Source organism: Physeter macrocephalus, chromosome 7, assembly GCF_002837175.3.
Source record: "Physeter macrocephalus isolate SW-GA chromosome 7, ASM283717v5, whole genome shotgun sequence".
Classification (NCBI taxonomy): domain Eukaryota; kingdom Metazoa; phylum Chordata; class Mammalia; order Artiodactyla; family Physeteridae; genus Physeter; species Physeter macrocephalus.
Window position 1 is genome coordinate 142,328,884 of NC_041220.1, and position 23,718 is coordinate 142,352,601.

General features: G+C 60.2%; 1 protein-coding gene across 19 annotated transcripts in view; it reads right to left on the reverse strand.

The window, feature by feature from the left end:
* ABLIM2 (actin binding LIM protein family member 2) overlaps positions 1–23,718 on the reverse strand; it is a 75,052-nt gene that overhangs the window by 48,255 nt on the left and 3,079 nt on the right. For 12 of the 19 annotated variants that reach the window (XR_008617939.1, XR_008617938.1, XR_008617936.1 and 9 more), the window contains exons 2-6: positions 21,898–21,956; positions 14,664–14,741; positions 7,769–7,915; positions 3,803–3,923; positions 2,298–2,396 (exon numbers count right to left, since the gene is read on the reverse strand). Coding sequence is in view for 3 of the 19 variants with exons in the window: in XM_055086234.1 (XP_054942209.1) it covers positions 2,298–2,396; positions 3,803–3,923; positions 7,769–7,915; positions 14,664–14,741; positions 21,898–21,956 (504 nt within the window). In the remaining 16 variants the exon portion in view is untranslated. The remainder of the gene's footprint in view (positions 1–2,297; positions 2,397–3,802; positions 3,924–7,768; positions 7,916–14,663; positions 14,742–21,897; positions 21,957–23,718) is intronic. The other 7 variants (XR_008617935.1, XR_008617942.1, XR_008617941.1 and 4 more) reach the window with 1 other exon arrangement.

Below are 23,718 nucleotides of genomic sequence, written 5' to 3' on the forward strand. Positions count from 1 at the left end.
GCACAGGGAGATCAGCTAGGTGCTTTGTGACCACCTAGAGGGGTGGGATAGGGAGGGTTGGAGGGAGGGAGACGCAAGAGGGAAGAGATATGGGGACATATGTATATGTATAGCTGATTCACTTTGTTGTAAAGCAGAAACTAACACACCATTGTAAAGCAATTATACTCCAATAAAGATGTTAAAAAAAAAAAGAGAACTGGGGGCCGAAGCAGCCAGGAGGGAAGCGGGGCAGAGCCCTGCCCACCGCGGGGCCAGTGCCCACCCGGAGCAGACTGCAGGGCACCGTGCCCCCTGACCTCAGGGACACCATTGGCAGGGCTGTGACATTTAGAAATGTGGTTTCTAAACCACATTTTTGTGGGCGGTGGGGTGGGGGCCTGCCCGCCCCGCCTGCCCCCAGCACAGGATGGAAGGAAGGGCCTCGTTGCTCCTACCTGAGGTGAGTGGGCTGCCCTTCCCTCGGCCTCCCTCCCTGGCCCTCTCTCACGTGGCTGAGGATGCGGTGCTGCAGGCCGGGGGCAGCTGCCCAGGGGGCCCGTCCTTGGCTGAGGCCCCATCCTGGCTTTTCCTCAGCCTGATGCAGTAAGAACTTGAGGTAGAGGCTCGGAGGGGCCAGAGGAGGGGCCCTCACCGGGTCTGCTCTGGCTCCTGCCCCCGCCTGGACGGATCTAGGCAAAGCCGCCCCCAGGCAGCCAGCCCAGCCCACAGGGGGCTGCCCGGGGCGCGAGGCCAGAGCAGCCAAGAGGGCAAGGGCCCTGCTGTCTGGCCTCGCCTCTGGGCCGCACCTCTGCCAGGGACCCCAAAGCGGGGCCACGTCAGGCAGGAGCAGCACCGTGCGCTCTCCTGACCTTCAAGCGAAGGGAGAAGAGGCATCTCCTTGGGTGACCTGCTGTGACTTGCCTAAATGTCAAATTCACTCCAGTTTGCAGCGAGTCTTCTGTCCACCTCTGGGTGAGGGCACGCCCCGGCCACACGACACCCTCGTGCCACGCGGATGTGCAAGAGGCCCTGTGGGCTGCTCTCCCGCTCACAGGATTTGGGGCTTTGCTGCTTCTAGGAAGAGTCAGTTCGTCCAGAAGAGGCCATGAGCTGTGGGGATAGGTCCACGAAGAGGAGAGGAAGGCAGCCCGATGACCAGGGGTTCTCTTCTCAGTTAGGCTGACGGAGTCACGCAAACAGGTGACGGTGACGCACATGAGAACCGTCCAAGTTCCAGGGAGCCCTGCCGGGTGACCATCCAAGGATGGACTGATCCAGCTGAGCTGTCGTCCCTTGGTCCCTTGGGGACAGAAGATTCTCTTGAAACTTTCACCACTCAGCAACTGTAAGGAACGGGGACCTTAACACGCGTCTGGGGGAATCAGCAAGAGATCGTTGTTGCTCCTCTCGTGCCCTGGGAGTGTTTTCATGGTGTAGTAATCAGCTAGGGCTGCATAACAAAAGACCACAGCTGGTGGCTTACACAGCAGACATTCATTTCTCACAGCTGCGGAGGCTGGAAGTCCCAGATCAAGGTCTGGCAAGGCTTGGTTCTGGGTGAGGCCTCTCTTCTTGGCTGAAGACAACTGCTCTGTCCTCACGTGGCCTTTCCTCTGAGCGCGTGCAGAGGGAGCGTCTGTTCCTCTTCGTAAATGCCACCCACGCTATCAGATTAGGGCCCCACCTGTATGACCTCATGTAACCCTAAAAACCTCCTAAAGACCCCTTCTCCAAATGCAGTCATACTGGCGGGTGGGACTTCAACATATGAATTTGGGGGGGACATAATTCAGTCCGTAGTATACGGACTGAAGAGGAACTGGTTCTTCTCCTGGTGTGATTCACACACGCGTGCCCGGGCAGGAGTGGGGAAAGGCAGGTAGGTCTGCGCCCTGGGAGGGGTTGCAGCCGTGCGGGCTGTGCCTCCTGCCTGGCCACCGGGGGCTGAGGTCGTGGACGTCTCCACCCTCCGTGCCTTAGCGTTTGCCCCCGATAAGCACGGCTAGCGGTCCCCGCGCCTGCCGAGCTGATGGCAGGGAAAGAAAAGGAGATGACTGAGGGAAAGGCTCTGGGCACCAGCCCGAGGGTGGGCGCCGGATGGGTCCTAGACCCCTCTTCCTGCCTTGCCGCTTGCTCCCTGACACAAGTTACCTCCTGGGAACGTGTACACACCGACAGAGCTGGACACACAGACACAAAGCGGGGAGCACGGGCGAGAGACATGGGCTCGGGGAAGCCATGCGTCAGACACGGGGCAGCGGGACACAGACGCACGGCCGGCCCTGCACCACGGCCCACAGCCCTGCGCGCCTTACCTCGGAAGTAGGGGATGTAATGATGTCTGAACACGGATGTAGGGCTTGGGTGTTGGGACAGGGACAGGCAGCTACTGGTACCAACACTCACAGTACCAGCTGCGGGCAACAGAGAGCAAGTGAGAGTCGGCCCTGCGCTCGTGGCCACAAAGCCGCAAAATATTCTGAGGCCCCGCTGTGCTAGGAACATTTTTGCTTCCTCTCTCGAAGAATGCACACCTTTCTGAGGCACCCGAAGGGTGGCCGCCAAGTACACTTTGGGCCAGTCTGCCCCGGGTTTCGCGTGAGGAAGCCCTGCCCTCTGGGGTCAGGGTGGCAGCACCCCCAGGCCTGCTGGGTGGGAGCTGCTGGCCCCTGAGCCCTGCCCACTGCCCCACTTAGGGGGCTCCTTGGGATCCAGGGCCCAGGTGGAGGGCAGCTGGCCAGACCAGGGAGTGATCTGTCACCTGACAGGTACCCCGGCCTTGCCCAGGAGAGATTTGGGTCTTAGCTCTGGGGTGACCACCTGACCAGGCACCATCAACAAGGCTACAAGACCCAAATACGGTGGGCAGGGGTCAGCAGAGGCTGACAGCCCTTCTCCTGGACTCACCTGCTCGCCTGGTCACTCACTCACTCATTCACTCACTCACTCATTCATTCACTCACTCACCCACTTTCCAAACATCTACTGAGCAGGATGTTACCAGGCACATTGCAGGGAGTCCATGAAAATAACTTTGCAAATGAATGAGTTTTGATTTTTCCACAAGGGCTGCAAAAATCAGAGTTGAGCCCATGGAGGTGAGGATGGAGCCATGCAACAGCTATCTGAGGAGGAGACGCTTGGAAAAATCCCTCAAGAAGCAGCCTCTGTGTGGAGTCCCTGTGGCTTGGACACACTGAGGGCAATGCGGATTTTTAAAAGGGAAAGGAATGGAATACATAGCTGGGCGCCAGGCAGGGGATGAGGTGGGATGGGGTAGAGGACCCTCCTCGGGCTTCTCCCCACTGGGAGGAGGCTGGCAGTGGCCCCTTGCAAATTTTTCCACGGGGACAGCTGTCTTTGGGGTCACTAACCCAGCTACCAGTGAAGCGTCAATGCATACGCTGACTCTAGTTTTTGCTCGTTGATCTTGTCTTCACAGTTCAAACCTTCCCAGAACCACGCGAGCTTGGAACTAAGTGACTTCTGGTCTCCTGCCCTTTGTGCTGTTTTACCTTCCTGACGTCTCTTGCTACTGACACATTAGCTGGATTCTACGTGCTCAGTGCTGCCTTGTGTGTTTCACAGGACGGCCCCTCTAACCAACGGGGTAACCGGCTGCCTCTGCACTGAACCTCCCCGGCCCGGCACGAGGGGGCCTTTTCCTTCATTCAAAGGACGGGCTCTCCATCACCCACTAGCAATCCCACGCCCTGCTGGTCGTTTGTCCAGGTGCTCAAGTAAGAGACAGGGTCATAAGAGGAAAAGCCACAAGAAGCATGGCTTCACGGGGGTAAAAGAGGCCGCGGGGGGCATGTACCTGGATGGCTGTAGTGTTGGGGCGACCGCGACGTCGGGGTGTAACGGCCGAGGCTGACCGACCCGGTGGAGCTCGGGCTGGAGGTCCGGCACTGCTTGTAGGAGCGGTCATCCTGATCCCCCTGGGAGAAGACAGCCTGGTGAACCCTGGAGCCGAGAGCACTGCCCGCCCCTATCCACCCACCCCTCCGCCCTCCACTCGGCGTTTGCTCTCCTGACCCAAGAGGCTGCCTCAACACGGCCCCCGGGCGCAGTGCCCCCACCTGCCAGGGCACATCTGAAGGGCCAGATGGGGGGCTGGCCTTGGTGCCAACACTTCCCTGGGCCTGGCATCGTCCCCGTGCCTGCCAGGTACTGGAGGGCAGGGTCCTGTCCACGCCTCCAGCAGCCCCTCCTTGTAGCTGGGGCTCCCACAGAGGAGGCAGAGGCACCTGCATCCACCTGTGTCTTTCAGCTCCCCTCTTGCCCCATCCTTCCCGGCACCCAGGGTCCCTTGGAACACAGTTTGAGAACCACTGAGATTCCGTATTCCCCCCGGCCTTGATGGGGGCTCCCCAGGTGCGGGCAGTAAGAAGAAGCCCCCCGGCCCCGGCCCAGAAGCCCAGCTGAGTCAGACCCACAAGCACTGACAACGCAGACTCCATTCAAGCAGGATGTGGCCACTGTCTGGAGTGGTCAGGGCAGGTGACAGGTGGCGTGAGATGGCGTGACACCACGGCAGGGGGGCAGAGCAGACCGCCCGCCTGCCACAGCTCGGCACGTTGGCCTGAGTCGCGACACGGGCCAGCGCCCTGCCGTGGGGTGGACGCTGCCGCTTTGCCCCTCCAGGCTGGCGTGGGATGAGTAATGGAAGAGTCTGGGTCTGGCGCTCACGGCTCCCACGCCCTTCCAAGCTGACCGCCCGCCTCCTAGGGCTTGCTCTTTAGCAGAACCCACGGAGCCACTGTCCTTAAAGCTTGCCCGTGTGCCCACCTGCACGCTCCGCTCAGGCAGCCCTCGTGCTGGGAGCACACCTGCCGGGCCCTGCCCATGCTTCACCCCGAGCCCCCCTGGCCTGGCCCATCCGGCCACGGGCACACTCTCTCCCCTGGTCTGGCTACAGCCCTGCAGTCTAGTCAGGCATCCTCTGCACAGCCCCGATGGCCAGTTTACACCATACGGATGTCCTGTCTTCTCGCCTGCACTGTGCCCGGGGCTCGCGGCCACATGTGGGCGTGGCAGCTCGGTGCCAGCTGCCCACGTGCAGGCTTTGGCTGTCACGTTCCTGGCCCCAAGGTCTGATGCCCATGCAGACTGCAGTCTGATTGGTGGCCGTCTATGTCGCGGATCAGTTTTGAGAAACAAGAACAAAGAGCGGGGGGCTGCTAATCCACGCTATTTGATAGGGAAATGCTTTCAGCACATTTATCCTCGAGGGCCCAAGATACTTCCATAAGTCCCACTTGGAGGCGTATGAGGCGGCCCAGGCTAACCCAGGCCCTGGACTTTTTCTCTAAAGGAAGCCATGACCCAGACCTCAGGCCAGACACAGGTGTCCCAGGGGTCCGTATCGCAGGGCCGGCAGACGCAAGGGAAGCATGCAGATGAGATATGATTATAAAAATAACCAACGCCGAGCAGGATGCCCCAGCCTCAGAGGGTCACGGCCCGATGCCACAGTCAAGGGCCTGGGAGACCCTCCAGGGGAGCCTCGGGCGGTTATCTTTACCATCCGGCGGCAGCGCCATGAGCAAACGGGGTGGGCCGGGGGGGTTACCTCAGGCGGCGTTGGCGAGAGCAGCCGAGGGGACTGTGGACACAACACAGAGTTACCCGTTAGGCCCGGCGCCTGGCGGTCACTCGGGGAGGAGAGCGCCCCGGCCCAGGCTCATCTGCACCACGGACCCTCCTCCACACGGGAGGGAACCCCAGCGCGAGACCCAACACACGTTCCAAAACCTCCTTTTTGGAGACATACAGTCAATGGCACCCGAGGAAAAGGCCCCCAGGACGGCGCTCTCTGCGGATGAGCCTGGACCTTGTCTCATCCTGGCCCGCCCCCGCCCTGCCTCTCCCCCACGAGGACCCATTTCCGAAGGGAAGACTGTTGGTTCCGGGCGTTGGGTGGCCACGCCCTGCGAGCCCATCTCCCTCGGGTTTCTTCAGAAGAGAGCAAAGGGGCCCAGAGAAAGGAAGCGTGACTCGGAGCCTCGGGCTGAGGACCGGTGTGCGGGGTGGGGGGGGGGTCATCGGGGCCCCGGGGAGCGGTGGCCGGCCTCCCCGGCCAGGCACGCCCCGCTGGAGCAGTTGAGCACCACCTGCCACCTACAGACGCGTTACCAGGACTTGGGGAGGGAGCGCGTGGCAAACGGGCTCTGGAAACGGGGCTTCCAGGCAGGAAAGCCCACCTGTCTCCCCCTCTCCTGGACAGGTAGGAAGACGCTGTGGAGAGTTTCCGAGGAGGAGCCCTGGCGACTGGGGACGTTTTCTCGTACCGTTAGCACGGCAAGGGGAAAGTGTTTCCCAATCTTCCCATTTCATCGAAGGGGAGACTGAGGCTCAGAAAGCCTGGCAGGTCTCTGCGCTTCCAGCCCACTGCCCTGCCCTCTGCTAGCTTCCCACACTCGGATGAACTGCTGGAAGGCTGCAGCTCCAGAGAAGCAGGGGAAGCGGTCAGGCCCCGAGGCCAGTGTTTGCTCAGCTCAGCGCACTGACCCACGTTCTGTGGCCCACTCCGCCATTTACCCACAGAAGGGCTCCCACAGAGAACACCTCTGAGCAGCCTCCCAGCCGGGGCATGGCAGGGCCCGCGGAGGGCAGAGGCCTCGAGGTCCCACGCGATGGAGGAGGGACAGAACCCCAATACCTCGCTCTGGGCAATGGCCGCGGCCGGCACGGAGGCAGCGGTGACCAAGGTCAGCCACGAGGGCCCGAGCCCCAGCCCTGCCCCCGTGAGCAGCACGGTCCTGGGCCCAACTCGTTCTCCCTCACCCTCGTCTTCTCATCTACACCCCGGGACGGTCATTCCCAAAGTGCCGGGCCGCAGGAAGTGGAGTGACGGAAAAGCCCAGGGTCAGCGCAGAGTGAGAGCGGGCCTGAGAAACGGGTGACGACCGTGCTATCGGCGACAAGGACTAGCCCCTGCAGCAGGACCGGTGAGTGTGCTGTGAGCCTCCGGACCCCTGGGCTGTCCCCGCCCTGCCCTCACGCCCTGCACCTGCGCCAGCTGCTGGACCACAGCGGGCGTCCGCCAGGCTGGGCTTGCCCGCACGACGCCATCGAGCCCGGCGCCCCGGAGCCTCGGCTACGCCCGGGGAGACTCAGAGTGCGGCGCCCATGCCGGGCCACCGCACGCGACCGGCGCACAGACGCGGCCGACAGCTGGCCAAACACGCCTCCTCTCCGTCCCAGGCACCCCCATGGCCCGGTCACACTGAAGTCTCAAAAAGGAAAAGCGACCTCATCAGCAAATTCCAGGTTAAATGGAGAGCAGCAGCCGTGATTGGGAAGGCCCGGCAAAGGACACTGCCCTCGGGACAGCGGGGAAGAAGTCGTCTGTGGTTCAACCAGGGGTCAAGCCAGCTCGGGGAGTTCACGGGACGGAGGAGCGGGCCAGGGCTGGGAGAGCCGGAGCGTGGCCTGGAGCGTTCTGGACAAGGGAACAGGATGCGCTTCCCGACGACGTACATCAGCCCAACTTAAGAAAATAAAGAGACTCTCGCTTTGCTCCCGTCACTTTCCCGATCGCCAGCGAGATTCCTGCTTTCTGCGCCCGCCGAGGGGGCCTGTCCAGACCCTCTCCGTCAGTGTGTCTGCGAGGGGCAGTCTGGGGCCAGAGCACACTGGGAATTCTTTAAAGAGGAGGCGCGGGTTATCTGAGGGGGTGAAGGAGGCTGAGGCCGCCGGACGGCCGTGAGGACGGACGCCAAGGGGACCGGCTATGCGTGCCACGCCCCGCAGGCCGGCCCCGGGCCGGGCAGGGCCGTACCTCGCTGCAGCTCTGCCTGTCCGCCACCGAGTGGCTGATGAAGGGCGAGTAGGAGATCATGTCGGGGCGGTCGATGTTGTAGATGGCCTTGTTCTTAGGGAGAGCGGCCAGGTCTCTGTAGTCAAGGATCTCATCACCCAGCTTGGCCTGCGAGGGGAAGGAAAGAGCCGAGGGGGTGGTCAGACCCACACGCGGAGGCGTGGTTGCTCGGCAGCCACGGTAGAGGCGGGTCTGAGCGAAACGGAGCCGAGGGCCAAAGGCGTGGGGAAGCCTCGTGGCCCGCGGGCCTGCGTCCCGCAGACGGTGAGAACTCAGCCCGTGGTCTAAATACACACACAGCCACACACACACACATCTACGCTTGCATACACACACACACACGTACGTGTCAACAAATACACGTGTGCGGGCACTGAAAACACACATATATGCATGCATGCACACAAATACACACTTGGATGCATGCATACAAACACAAAGACCTGCACACACACAAATAACGTGCACGCGGGCACAGAAAACACACACACGTAGACATGCATACAAACGCGCACACGGACGCATGCATACACGCACACGCACGTAGTATACCTGTATGCACGCAACGCACACACACGTGTGCACACATAAAATACACACATACGTAAAAGATGTACATACGTGCATTTAAACACACGCAAACACCCAACACGTACATGCAGACCCACACGCACAATATACGTATGCGCGCAGATGCGTACGTATGCACGCACACAGGGAACGTGCCCGCCTACAACTGTGGAGGGGAGACACCGACACGCCTCCACACGCTCACTGGCACACACACAACCTCACCCACCCAAACTAGTACACACGTACACACCTCCCTACCCAGCCGCTCACACGCATACACTCCGGCCGGGCCTTGGAGCGCTTCAAATGCGCAGCCAACCGCCTGCGGTTTGCCGGCCAGCTGTGTGACCTCAGCAAGGTCACTGCAGAGGTGCTCACTTATGGTGATGCACCTGGAGCCACCACATCTGCTTAGGTGAGGTCCACCTGGGTGCTCGCCCCCCTGCGGTTGGGCCCGGCCTCCCCTGCGCCGCCCGCCGGCCCCTCTTCCGGGCTCCGGGGGCTGCCCGGGGGCGCGTGACTGACCGGGCAGGCCTTGGAGCGGGGTGGCCGCCTCAGCCTGGCTCTCACAGCAGGGCCGAGGTTCCCCCCCAAACACCGGTCTCAGTCCCCGTGTCCCTGCAGCACCCCTCCAGTGCCGACGGCATGTTTACAGCCCACGAGCCCAACGGAAGAGAGGACGTGAGTCTCCAGCCTGCTCCCAGCACGAGCCAGTTCCTGGGGCGGCGGATGCCCAGGCTCCCGTCCCTCCTGGAGCTGACACACCAGTCACCTCCTTCCCCCGGGTCTCCTCTGAGGATGAATCTCAGCCTGGCATTGCCAGCCACAGGCAAAGCTGGCCACTCGGGCTGTCCCCGTTGGCTCGGCTCGACTCCCAAACCCAGCAGGAACCCTCATCTCAACCCTGGACCCCCTCGGTGCCCCCGGCCAGGTCAGCGCAGCCCCCGCCCTCCTCTCTGCCCCTTCACAGACCCAGGCGGCTCTGGTCAAGGCCCTCACTGCCCGCGTCCCTATCCAGCCACAGCCTCTGGGGGGCTGTCCTGCCAGCAATTCTTCTAACAAACACCACCAACAGCAGCGTGACACTACACCCTCCACCCTGGACAGCACTGGGCTGAGCCCACGAAGGGGGCACTCACAGGACCTCCTCTTCACAGAGGAAGAACCGGAGCCCAGAGAGGCCAGGTAACTTGCCCAGAGTCACACAGCCAGGGAAGAGACGCAGGCTGAGTCCAGAGCCATGTTCCCCGCCATGGCGGCTCTCCTCTCCGCCACGGCCACGTCGCTCAAACTCCAGCTGCACCCCGTCGTCCTCCAGCTCACATCCTCCGGCAGCCCCTTCCGGGATGGTGACACAGCGCTCACTGCAGTTTCCAAACTTGGCCCTGATGTTTCCAGCCCATTCATCATAAGGTGTCTCCTCCCTGTTCCCCCAGCGTGCCAGGCTCAGCCTCCACCCTCCAGCTTTCCTTTCTCCTCTGAAGTCCGGCAGCCCACCTCCTCCAGGAAGACTTCCCTGACCACCAACTCCAAGGCTCGCATGAGTCGTTGGGTACGCTAGGGGCGATCCCTGCCGCCTGTGACGTAGGTTGAGAGAGTGAACACCTGATGTCTCAGATCTCTGGCGATTCCCTTGGGAACCCTGGGCAACGTTCAGAAGACCTGAGTTCAAACCCTGAGTCTGTCGTCTGTAACTGTGGTGTGGCCAGATCAGCATTTTTTGAGCTGCTCCTCTCTGCCTTCCGGGGAAATCTGAACTCAGGCCCCTGGGGATCTGGCCCTTGTGTATCTGGCTCATCCAAGCCTCTCACTCCCCCACCCATATGCCCCTTGTCACGCTCAACCCCTTACAGTTTCCAGAACATCCAGAGCCTGAGTGAAACGGAGCAGGACCCTATGGTGCTTCCACCCATGTCCTCTGCCTGCCTTTTGTCTGTAGGAAAACTTCAGCCAAAGAATAAGTTTAATCAGAGAAGTGAGAAGATGCAGAAACAAAGGAAAACAGTCAAAGGAGACCAAATAATAATAGTTTAATCATTAAGCAAAGTCAAAGACCTTTAGTTCCTCCTTAAGGGCTACAGATAATATTCTGAGCCGTATCCCGGGAGCTGCCTTATAGATACTGAAACCTCTACCAGGTGGAAGAAGTTAACAACATGATGAGCAGACTGTAGCCATGACATAAGTGGCCACAATTCCAAGAATTGGCCTCAAGGAAATGGGAACAAACTGACGCTGGAACTGAAGACTAACTGTACTTAAAACCATCAAGATGACGCTGGTCAGACCGCTGATGTCCAATTTCAAGATGACTGTCAGAGCTGCCTGTGCAGTTTCTGCATGTAGCCCCTTCCCTCCGTCTATAAAAGCTCTTGCCCGGGCTTCCCTGGTGGCACAGCGGTTGAGAGTCCGCCTGCCGATGCAGGGGACGCGGGTTCGCGCCCCGGTCCGGGAAGATCCCACATGCCGCGGAGCGGCTGGGCCCGTGAGCCATGGCCGCTAAGCCTGCGCGTCCGGAGCCTGTGCTCCGCAGCGGGAGAGGCCACAGCGGTGAGAGGCCCGCGTACCGCAAAAAAAAAAAAAAAAAGCTCTTGCCCAGTGATTGACAGCGGGGGGAGTCAGCCTTTGGACAGGAGTCCGCCCTCCTCTACCTCGCCCTGGTTGCCGGCATCCAAAATAAAGCAAAGTTTCCTTTCCACCAGCCTTGCCTCTTTATTGGCTTTTGAGCGGCGAGCAGCCAGACCCCACTTTCGGTTACTTGAGGGCTTGGTACATGCTGTTCCCTCCCCCCGAAATGCCCTTCCCAGGCCTCTTTGCCCGGCTCATCCTCTGGTCCTTCCAGATTCAGCATGCTTCCCCTCCGCCACCGGAGGTGGATGGTTTTCTCCTGTGAGTAAAGGTGCTGATTTTGTTGGCGCGTCTGTCCCCTTTTCTCCTAAGGCTGGTGGCTCCTGGGGGTTCGGGACCCTGATTCACCATGGAGTCCCTCTCCCTAACTCCATGCTTGACACGGCACAGGTCCTCGGGGCAGGCATGCCGAATTGAGCTAAAATCGATTGCGCGTTTGCCAAAGCAGGCTGGGCTCTCTGGGTCTTTGTCTCCCCCTGAAAATGGGAATACCACCTGGGCCTTGTCCATCTGCTGGATTTCGTGACCATCAACACAGCTCGATATAAAGGGCGATGCTGCCGTGGGGCTGGGAGAGGCCGGCATTCACAGGTCACCGTGCAGGCTGTGTCCGCCCACCCACCTCTGTCCTGCTATGATCACAGCACTCAGTGCCCGCTGGCTCTCTCAGCCCCAGGTGCACAGTCAGCAGTGCCCGCCTTGCCCTGACAGCGGGGATCAGGGAGGCAGCCCAACGACGCCAAGTGCCCCCAACACGACCCTGCTCAGAAAGAAGCCTGTGCCCGCCCCCAGCTGGCGGCTAGGTGGCTGTGCTCCAGGTTCCTCAGCATTTGTCCTGCCCAGCGGGGCTCACAGATGCATTTCCTTGCATCCAAGTCCTGGGGCGTTGCCATGACAGTGGGCTATGTTGTCTAATTGGCGGAAGGCCACTGGAGTGTGTGTATGTACAAGTGTTTTCCCTTAGCTTTCTTCTCTCCTACACTGTATCCAGCATAACAAATAATAATACGATATGACCTTATATGATGCTATGGCTATAATATAATCCTACCGATGATATAATCTAATGATGCTGCTTTTGTGCTATGCCGACTCACTGCTTTATTGCCACGGTGAAGAAAGGTTACAAAACAATATAGCCAATGTGACCATGTGACCTCGTTCTGTTAAAAAAAAAAATACACGCACACAGAGAAGAAGAGACCTAAAGGGCATACTTCAAAATATTAACAGTGGCTACTCTGGCTGGTAGAAAGGCAGTGAAAAGATTACTTTTAAAACCCCACAATTTACTGAGCGCCTACTGTGTGCATGTTTTATCCCAGATACTAAGGTGAGTGAGGCACGGCCCCTGCCCGCCAGGAGCCCACAGCCCGTGTGGGAGACGGTAGCCACATCCCATGATAAATTCCCTGCCATTCCTGCACACGGGGACATCGCGGGGAACTGATCTCTTCCTGATGGGCAGGAGGGACAGGGAGGGAGAGGAGGCTGCATTTGAGAACCACCACCCCACAGCAGGCGGGTCCCAGGCGGCTGGCATCCTTTTAAGCACGCTGAGCTGGTGCATGGATTGGGACCACCGTCCTGAGGTCCTGAGCGTGGTCGGGTGCACAGTGGGGTGACAGGAGATACCAACAGGGAGACGGAAGGAAGAGCAGGGGCTGAGCCTGAGATAAGAAGGGCAAGCTTGACCAGACTCTCGTCTCCTCGGTGAAGGAGCTGCATGGATGTGCCCTGCCGACCGGGGCTGATACCAGCCCTGGCTTGGGAGGGACGGCCAGGGTGGGACGTTTCCCGGCTGGGCGCTGGCCGTGGTGCTGGGAGTCCGTGTGTTAGAAATGGATGCAGGTCCCTGGATGGTGGCTCCATGGCTCGGAGGCTGTGACACAGACTAGCTTCTGCACCTCTCTGAGCTGCAGCCCGAGGACACGACCAGGCCTGGCCGCGTGCCGAGTGCTTCACAAATACGATCTCATCCGAATAATAACAGTCATGATTATTATTACTCATGATGATGATGGTATTAGGGGCTAAATCGTGTCCCCCCAAATTTCTACGCTGAACCACTAGCCCCCAGCACCACAGAAGTGACTACATTTGGTGATATGGGCCTTTAAAGCGGTGATTAAGGTAAAAAGGGGTCATTAGGGTGGGACCCGATCCAGTACGCCTGGTGTGCTTCTGAGAAGAGGAGATCAGGACACAGACGCACACAGAGGGACGACCACGTGAGGACACACGGAGGAGACGGCCGTCTGCACGTCCAGGAGAGGAGGCCTCGGAGGGAACCAGCCCTCCAGACGCCTTGACCCGAGGCTCCCAGCCTCCAGTACGGTGAGAAGATACATTTCTGTGGTTGAAGCCCCCTGGTCTGCGGTACTTTAAGGTGGCCCCGGCAAACGAGCACAGATGTCATAACAGTGATCCCAGCGAGCGAGCGTTTCCTGTCCTCGCCCTGGGCTCGGGGCTGTGCCCGGGGCCTCCCACTCAGTACCTCAGGGGCCCTGGGCAGCGGGCCCTGTGAGTCCCCAGCTGCAGGTGAGCTCCCAGAGGCTCAGAGAGGCCAGCATCTCGCCCAAGGGCACACAGCTGCCTGGTGACTTCATGCTGCCTTTCCGAGCCTCGGGGTGTGCGTCTGCAAAGGGTCATCCTGCAATTTACCCTCCGGACTGGAACCCTTGTTATCATCACCCGTCGGAATCAGGGTCAGGAACGGCCCTAGCCCAACTAGAACGAGAGTCTGGGGAGTGAAGAGCAGTGCTGAGAAGCGCGAAACCCGTCTCCATCGTGTGAGAGAAAAATGAGGCCCTGGCCGGGTGGCGGGGGGTGGGGGGATGAGAGAGGCGACTTGTCCCAAGTCACCGGCTGTCCTTCGGGTGTGCAGTTGGGCCAAGACACCCAGCCCAGGGCTCGCCCCCTTCCCCTCCCTCACCCGGCACAGGCTCTTTCCCAGACAATGAAGTTCGCCACTTAGACAAGTAAACTAGCAAATAATGACAGCAATCACCTTCCGTTTCTAATCCCACACCACCCAGAGGTAACTGTTATTAACTGTTCGTTAAAACGTTCCCAATCATTTTTAGACTCGTATGTGCACGTACACACATACACACACAAATGCCCATTACCCATAATACACACGCACGCACACACACGTGCACGTGTACACATATGCGTACACACATACGCGCACACGCACGCACACACCTGTACACACATATGCACACAAGTACGCGCACACACAAACGAAAATGGGATCACATAACATATACTACCCTTCACATGCTTCTTCTAAAAACCCATTAGGAGCTTTCCACAGCGGCGGGCACAGATCTGCACCGCTATTTGTGACACGTGCCCGAGTGTTATTCACGCAGGTGAGTCCTGGCGGTGGGGATGTGGCTCACCGACACCTCTGTAACCACGGCTGCGAGCACACCTCTCTGCGCACCTGTCGCCACGTCACGGGGCAGCCGTGGTCACGCAGCACATCCGCGCTGGAGGCTCCGACCCAGCCTCGCGGTCTGCACCATCTCTCCCGCGGCCTCCGGCGGGGGGTGCCGGCCCCGGCCCCCCGCTCCGAGGGCACACTCAGTGACGACCCCAGGCCCCGGGGCCCCTCCCCGCTCTCCACAGAGAGAATCCAACTTACATAAATCACGCGGCTCGGAGACCCTGAGGTGCTGGAGGCAGGGACGGAAATGATGCTCTCTGAAGAGGTTCTGGTTTCCTAGGAGAGGAGGAGATAGGAGGAGGCTGAAGCAGACCAGCGACGCGAACAACCTTTCAGAGGCAGTTACACCCCAACAGGAACGCCGGCTCACGAGATACTCTTAATTTGCGGGTTGAAAGAATTCTTAAAATAAACACGCAGGCTTGAACGAACGGCAGCACAGCTGTAATCAGAAGACACAGCAGGTGACCCTGGCTGCAAGCAAAGCAGCCACGCTTTCGGCGCCGGCCGGCATCGCTCCCGTGACCACCAAGCTTTCGCGGCGTCAAAATGATCCGTTTTTCGGAGGACGAGAGCAAGCGATGCAGTTTCCGTGTTCCTGCGCGCTCCAACGGCAAAGGCAGAATTGTGCTGCTCAGAGACCTTATTCTCCGTGTCGATTAGGGGGCATGTACTGCAGCTCGTTCCGCCAGCCCCGCCTCCGTTGTCTGACTCGGCGGCCGTCACATCTGTGACCGGCTCCTCGCGCGCCCACTGCGGCTTGGAACCATTGCCCCGCCCCTCCTCCCTCGGTTCCGACCATGACTCCTGCATCCCCGAGGGGACGTCCCCGAGATGACTGTCCATCTCCTCCACTCCCCCGCGTCAGGCCCCCCATCACTGCGAGGACCCTGCCTCGCTGGGTCCCACCCCACTCGCTGCATCTGCGTCCATCCCCACCTGTCGGGCGTGACCGGGTAGCTCCTGGACCCTCTCCTGGTCCAGCCCTCAGCCCTGCTGGGACCACCCACGTCCCTAACTCTCCACACCTCCCACTTGCCCCGTCTAAACGGGACCCGTCTTCACAAAGGGCCACCCTCTCCCTACCCACTCACGGCTCCTCTCTTGTTTTCAAGCAGGCCCCTTCCTCCCCTCCCCTGGAATTCTGTCCAGTCCCTCTCAGCGGTCCACACCCGCTGCAGTGGTGCCAGCAGCCTGGGAGGGGCCGCATTATGAACTGAATTGCGTCCCTCCCAAACTCAACACCCCAGTCAACACCCCAGTACCCCAGAATGTGACTGTATTTGGAGGTATAGGACATTTAAGGATGCAATTAGGTTTAAACGGAGTCTTTAGGACAGGCCTGGATCCAATCTGACTGGTGTCCTCATAAGAACAGGAGACTAGGACACAGACATGCACAGAGGAATGACATGGGAGGACGCAGGGAGAAGACGGCCCTCTACACGCCCAGGAGAGAGGCCTCAGGAGAAACCAACCTGCCCACACCTTGACCCTGGACGTCCAGCCTCCAGGACTGTGAGAAAATACATTTCTGCTGTTTAAGATCCCCAAGTCTGTGGCATTTTGTACGGCAGCCCCAGGACACTAACACCCATCATGGACCCCCGCCAAGTGGATGGCGCCCAGCTCTGGCTACCCTCAGCACAACACCAGCGAGAATGGGACAACACCAGGACCAGATGTGAGGCCGACACGGCAGTGGGAGGGACAAATCTGAAAGGCATAGGGGGTGGAGCCTGGGTAAACCTGATTGGGAGCCTGGTTCTGCATCTAGAAGGTAAAGAGAAGAGGGAGAGGGCGTGATGCTCCGTGGTCATCTCTGCGCTCGGTCACTCGTCCAGCTGGTCCATCCCCTCTCCTTGCCCCGATTATCACCCTGGCATCCTCTTGAGGCCTGCCCTGCCTCCCCGGGCCCCTCGGAGGCAGGGGCTGGGGTCCCTCAAGGAGCTCGGCCGGACCCCTGAGGCTCGGCCACCCCCAGTAAAACACAACGTCAAGTGCCGCTGCAAAGGAGACGCACCATCGGAGGCCAGTAACACTGGGTCTGTTTTATCACTGTCCCTGTGGCCGGGTTGCCTATTTTACTAGGCAAAAGTGATGTACGTACACATTTAATACATTTGAAAGAAAACTTTGACTCTCAGCTTCCTTCTCTCTGAAATGGAAAAACCTGCTTGGAAGGCGCTTTCTGTTTCTGAGGACTTAGGCACAGCCTGTTAGGGGCTTGGCACTGGTAAATCATCCTTACTTTTATTTCAGTTGTTTATTCCAGCTCACGGCAGGAAGCCCCTTCTTTGCAAAGCCGACCAACACTGGTTGTTTTAAAAGAAAAGTGCCCCTAAGCTGAGGGCTGCAGCAGTGGCACAAGAACTGTCCCGCAGACCAAGAGGGACACTCCCTGGCACCGGTGGGGCGGCACCGGCTTACTGTCACCGTGACCCCGACGGAAGGGGGCGTGGGCTCTTCGAGCGGCAGCGAGCACCTGGGTTTGCTCTGGCACGTTTCAGGGTCCTGAGCAGGCAGGTGGGTGGCTGCACGGTGCTCCCCTCCCTGTGCCAGGTTCCCAGCCCCGGAGAGGGGCAGGGCGTCCCCGCGTCCCACAGGTCAGGGAGCCCAGACACGACGCGGCCGAGCCCAGGTGATTCTCCCAGAGTCAGGAGACCTGGGCTTTCTCTCACTTTCTCCCTACCCTGACTCCACTGCGTTCCAAGGAGCCTCACAATCAAACCCAATACCCAGTTGTGCTCTTTCTCCAGGGCCTTGTTCACACCAGCAGGGCCGGGCAGCTCACCCAGCCCTGGCCCCACCGCTCAGCCTGGTCCCGGGAAGCGTCATCCTACAACAGTGACGGGGGCGCCTGGTTCTCATTAAGGTCACACACAAGCGGCATGGACACCGCGTGAGGGGTCAGCACCCACTCAGGTCCAACTTAAAGCCTAGGGGCTGAGGCTCAGAGAGGGCTAGTGATTTGCCCAAGGTCACACAGCTGGGCAGAGGCAGAGTCCAACACCAAGGCTTGCTCTCCCACGCCGGTGGCCGCTGCGAATTCCACTAAAACGTTTTCACTCATGCTCAGTCACCCCGTCCTTGCGTTTGGGCCTCTGGGACCATCTCAACAAGCCTGTCTTCTCCCTGCTCAGCGGCCTCACAGTCAGCGCAGGGGCTCTTGCTTCCTCCCAGGTCCCCCAACGGTAAGCAGCCCGCACCTCTGTGCCCTGGGTTGGGGGTGGAGGTGGGGAAGGACATGGGCTCTTGAAACGGTAACCGTGGAGACCCGCAGCCTGGGGGACCAGCCCGGTCCGTCCAGGCTCCCTCCGCTGCCACCAGAGCAGGAGCCCGCCCGGCTGTCCCCGGCCACCTTCTCCATGCAAGGAGCTCCTCTCAGCTACTCAGCTGACACAGGGCCACCCCTGCCATGGCTCTGAAACCCTCGTGCAATCCCCAGCAGATCGCGGCTCCTCTGACTTGGGACCCAGAGCCAGAACAGGGCTGCGCCCTGTGACCCACTCTCCCGCACACCTGCCAAGTGTCAGCTCCGGGAAGCTGGCCCCGTCCCTCCCCCTGTCAGAGGCAAGCATCCCGCACCCTGGAGCCTGCCCCTCTGTCTCCCCTGCCAGATGACGTGGGCCCTCCTGTAGGGCAGGGACCCACTGGTCTTATTCACCTCTGTGTTCCCGGTACCCAGCCCGGAAGGCACACAGCAGGCGCTCGGTGGCTGTGTGTTGAACGACCACGTGATCCACTGCCCCGCGATGCACTGGGGACGGGCAGTTAGGACCACAGCCTTCCGACGGGTTTTCCCTGGGCACGCTCAGCAGACGCCAATCCTTGTCCTGGGGGGCACCCATCCCCCGGGGGAGCACGCAGTCAGGGAGGCCTTCCAGGCAGTGAGGAAGGACTGCCCTCCCTCTCCTGGCTCGGCCGGGCACAGACTCCGGTGCTGGCCCCCGTTGCTGGGCGCAGGGATGGAGCTGGCTCCCGGGGCTCCTGGGGCCCACTGGGCCTGGCGTGAGGGGCACTAGTTAGAAGACTGCTGAGCAGCCCTCCAGACGGGTGAGGAGTGCCCCCAATGTGCCCCCAACGTTCCCAAAGCACCTGTGGAAACAAGCCCAGGAAGCCAACTGCAGGGCAATGACCAGCCCCCGGGGCAACGAGCCTTCCCTTCCTCCCTGGCCTGCCGGGCTTCAGCATTCAGAGGGCCTCTCTTCTGCTGGGCCAGTGGCCTCTAGGCTGAGAGCAGAGGTGGCTGCCGCCACCAGGCCTGGCAGCAGCTGGGCTCCCTGCAGGTCCCGAGCCCAGCTCAACAGCGGGTCCGGAGTCCAGGGGCTGGTGCTGGGCATGCTGACCCGGTTAGGGGAGGCTCTGGGGACACAGAGGATCCGGGGCACGTGGTCCTCCTCCGCGGAGCCCTCCCACCCCGGCTCAGGGCCACCTTTCCCCAGGTCGCCGTGACACACCAGGGGTAGCAGGAAGGTCCCCACGGCCCTCGGGCGTAACGTGCACCTAAGTCCACCTGTTCCTGCCTCTATCGGGAACAGCAGGCCTTGAGATTTAGTCACCTCGGTGCCGCAAGCCGAGAGCCGTGAATGAATCACGAAGGGGCAGATGCCCAAAAAGCAGCGGCTTCCAAACCCACCGAAATCAACTGCTAAAGGAAATGTGAGGGTTCCCCTCCGTTGAGTTCTTTCAGAACGGGCTTGGCGAGAGTGTGCTGAATTGGGCTGGGTCCCACCCACCCCGAGGGCCCGATACGAGAGGGTCCCCTCCACCAGCCCGTGCCCCCATCACGCCTTCTGGGCCAAAGTGCGTGAGGTGGGTCTCCACCCAGCCCCACCAGGAACTCCCAACCCCTGAGCCCCCGCGGTGTCCGCTAGGTCTGGGGACAGGTTTCCGCTCTGGCTCTGGTCACTCCCCACAGCCCAGGGTGGGGGGACTCTGCAGCCCTGACCCCTCGCTCCCACAGTGCAAGGTATTACTGAAGGACTCAACCCACAGAACCAGCGTCAACGGTAAAGAGCAAAGTACGCCCAACAGCAGAGCTCTGCCCTTCCCTCCTGGAGCGGAATTCCTCTGGGCAACGGTCCCTGCTGCCAAGCACAGCTGCCGGAGAGTCTCAGGGAGCCACCGAGACCCCCGGATCGGCCGGCCTCCCACGCTCTTCCCGGGGGACCTGCCTGACTCTCCAGCCTCTGCTCTTCTCGGCGCCCCCCCCACCTCCACCCAGGGACCCCGGTCATCTCGGCCTCTTGACCCAGAGCCGCCACCAGCAGAGCGAGCCCCTCCCCCCCGAAAGGAATTCTGGGTATCCCACGGGCTTGGGTCCGAGAAGGCTGGGTCTGAACTCTGCAGTGATCCGAGCGTGACTCTGCACACCACACACGGGCACGCGAGCAACCCCGTGGGTCCCCCCGCCCCCGGCGGCAGTTTCCCTGTCCGTCTCCCAAACGTGGATGCAGACCCGCCGCTATGCGGCATTGGAGTAGCCAGGGTCTCCAAGGGCCCATCGCCATCCGGCTCATCCGTAGCCCGTTCGGTGGCTTTCAAAGGGTTGGCATGCCTGGGACACCACGCGTGGGGGACAGAGTGGAAAGCCAGGGGTTGCTGGCGTCCTGAGGCCGGGCCAGGAGTCCTGTGGGTCACGCACCATTCGCCGCCCGCGGACCATCTGCACGATCCTGGGGCCCTGCAGGGCGTGGCTCCCAGTGGGGGTCCTGCAGGGGTGGGGGGCTCCCTGGCACAGGGCCTGGTAGTGCCAGACAGAGCAAAGCTGGCTGACACGCCTCCCCTCGAGGGCCTGTGGTCCCCTGGGCTGCCGTTCACCCTGGATTCACTTCCTTCCTTCGACCCGCCAACGCTTGTGTGTGTCACCTGCCAGGACTCGTGTGGGAGCCGAGAATTCAGGACGGGGAGACTCGAGCCTTTCCTCCAGGCTTTTAGGGAAGAAGGAACTGCCTGCGGGGTGTGAGTTGAGGACGTGGGGCAGGAGGAGGAGCTGGCAAGGTCCTCAGGGGCTGACGTTCTGGGTGAATCTTAAAACCCAAAGGAGGAGTTTGCCAGGATGCGTGATGCAAGGGCACGAGAGGGCATCTCCGTGGGAAGGAACGCGTTTGCGAAGGTGCAGGGGAGAAAGGGAGCAGTGAGGACGGAGGCGCGGCAGCCCGGGGGCAGCGGAACCCCTCCCCTGCTCACCGCACCGACACCTAAGCCAAAGGGAGCTTTTGCCCTGTTCCTGCCCCAGGGCCTTTGCACGAACCCCCACCCTGCCTGAAACCGCACTCCCTCTCCCTCTCTTCAGGGCTGGCGCCGTCTCACCTTCTGGCTCAGCTCCTGCTCATTTCCTCTGGAGGACCGCCTCCACCCCACCCCACCCCCCAACCATCCCAGGTAAAGTCGGTCCTTCCTCCGCTCTCCTGCCCCGCCAACCACCGCTGCGTTATCTGCTTGTTGAGGCGTTGATTTCTGCCTCTCTCTGGGACGCCAGCCCCGGAAGGGTCAGGGGCATGCCGGCCTCCTTTCTCACACTGCACCTGCAGCCTGGCGCCCAGCACAGGGCCTCTGAGGGGCAAGGAATCTGGCCTGGCCCAGAGGGTGGCCTAGCCTGGCCCAGAGGGAGGTCTTGCCCTAGTTTCTGGAAGGTGATCGTACCCGACAGGATGTCTCTGTTTAGGGAGGGGGCTAACTGCACCCAAAATTCTTAGAGCGGGGCGGGCCATGCCAGAAAGACCAACCCTATGATTCTGGTGGTCTTGGGTCATGTCACCTGGAGAGTGAAATCAACCACATGGCAACCAATCAATCAACCAACCAACCGATCAATCATTTAACGGAGCACCGATAAGGTCTCTGGCCCTGGAGCTTCCCTGGTTGGCAATACGCCGTGTGCGCTGTCACCCATCACTGGGAGGGCCGAGTCTGCACTCCACGGGGAGAAGACGATGGCACCGTGTGTCCGGACCCCTCCTGGACCCTGCCCCCTGCTGGGCTGATTTCACTCTGTATCTCCCCCCGGCCCCTGCCGGGATAAACCGTAACCGGGGCTGTAACAGTTCTGTGAGTCCTTCAGATACATTAACGAACCCGTGGGCAGCTGTGAGGACCCCTCGTGCTAGCCGTTGGCGTCAGAAGTATGGATGGTCTCGGGACCGTCCGGAGACCCGCTAACTTTGCAGTTGTCCCCAGACTTTCGCAGCCATCAGCGTCCACTGAACAAAGGAAGAGGTCGGCCGGGCCAGTGCGGGAAGGCCCCTGCTCCCACCCAGCAGCTGATCTACCTGTTTACACCTCAACACCGCCGGGCCTCGGGCCACCTGCCCCACAGCCTGGTGGGACTGGCCGGCCAGCCTGCAGACGCAGCCAGCGTCCTCTTAACCGTGTGACGGTAGCGCAGAAGCCGGGGAAAAGGCGTCGGAAGAGAATGAATTCCACCAACCTTGCTTTTGTCTTCAGTTCTGGCTGCCTGTCGACATGCCGGGTGCCAGATGGAGGAGCCTGTGGACAGATTCCCAAGAGGGAAGCGTTAGTGTTATTTCCGGAGATGCAGGGGCCGCGCGGAGGGTCGGGAGGAGGGAACTGGCGTCCACGCTCGGACCCTCACTCCCCTTCGTCTGTGCCGGAGTCACAGGTCAGGGCTGGGCCTGGGGCAGATCACGGGGGCTCACAGCCCCACCGGGAGGGGGAGGACATGAAACAGACAGGAGACGCCCCCCGACGAGCTGATGCTCCCACGGGGTCCCTCGGAACCCCGGGCACCCAGACGAGGCTTCTCTGAGGAGGGGGTCTGCGGGTGGCTTCTATTCAGAGGCAGGGGAGGGAAGAGGGGCTGCCGTGCGACCCCCACCGGCTCCTCTCTGTGCGGGTGGGCAGTGGGCAGGCCTAGCCACGGGCGCAGTGGGGGGCCGGAGCCCGGCGGGACCTGCCCGCGGAACGAGCGCTTTGGGGCAGGGCTCTCCTCGGGGACCCTCAGGTGGGAACCTTAGGTGTGGGGTGAAGTTCAGGGCTGCAGGCTGGGGGCCGGACCCCGCACTCACTCGCGGGGTGTCTGAGCTGTCTCGCTCATGCCGGCCCCGCCCAGCTTCCACAGCTACAGGCGCCACCCTCAAGGTAACAGGTCACCAAGCGCCCCAAGGACCCCAAGGGCCCCGCTCTTTTCTAATTCAAACTCGACCTCCCCGAGTCTCAGAGTTTTTCCACCTGCACACAGGGCCGACAATAATCCTACCTGGTCGGGCCTTTGGCAGAATTTAATATAACTAAATAGGGGTAATAACTTCAGGGCCCAGAGCGCTTGCTTCCCCCCTCGGGCCTCCCTGAACCTCAGCCCGGCCCCCTTTCTCCCTCCGTCCCTCCGTACTCCACTCACGCACCCTCTGCGGGTGGCCACGGCTGCTGTGTCCGCGTTTACATCCGCCGCTGCCAGGACAGCCCACGCCCCGCGTGGAGATGGGAGCCTTGTCCATCCCATTCTCACATCGCCCGAACCAGCCACACAGAGTGGACGTGGTAGGGGCCTGGCACACAGCAGGGGCTTAAAAGTGCGGTGGCAAGAAGGAGTTACACCCCATTTCTGCCTGCAAAGCCTCCAGGTCACATGAGTTAACGCCGGGGAAGGGAACTTATTTCTCCTCCTCCCTGGAGAAATATCTGCACCAACTCAGAGCTCCCAGAGACACCGGGCCTTGGTTGGTTTGTGCGTAAGCTTTTATTCTTTTAAAACATTGCTTATGATAACAAGGGTAATAGCTGGGTTTTTTAAATTAAAATTTAAACAAGCCTAAAAAAGAATATATAGGAAAATTAAAATCATCTGTAACCTCCTACCTACTTTGGGTAGGGCTGTCTTCCAGTGTACACATACATATTAAATACAACGTAGGTACACAGTTTTGTATCCTGCGATTTTTGCTTAAAAGTGTCTTAGTATTTCTCCAAGTAAGGAGCTCCCAGAGAGACCGGGCCTTGGTTGGTTTGTGCGTAAGCTTTTCTTCTTTTAAAACATTGCTTATGATAACAAGGGTAATAGTTGGGTTTTTTTTAATTAAAATTTAAACGAGCCTAAAAAAGAATATATAGGAAAATTAAAATCATCTGTAACCTCCTACCCACTTTGGGTCGGGCTGTCTTCCAGTGTACACATACATATTAAATACAACGTAGGTACATAGTTTTGTATCCTGCGATTTTTGCTTAAAAGTGTCTTAGTATTTCTCCAAGTAATTAAATATCAAAACTGTAACTTTAAGGGCTGCATAAT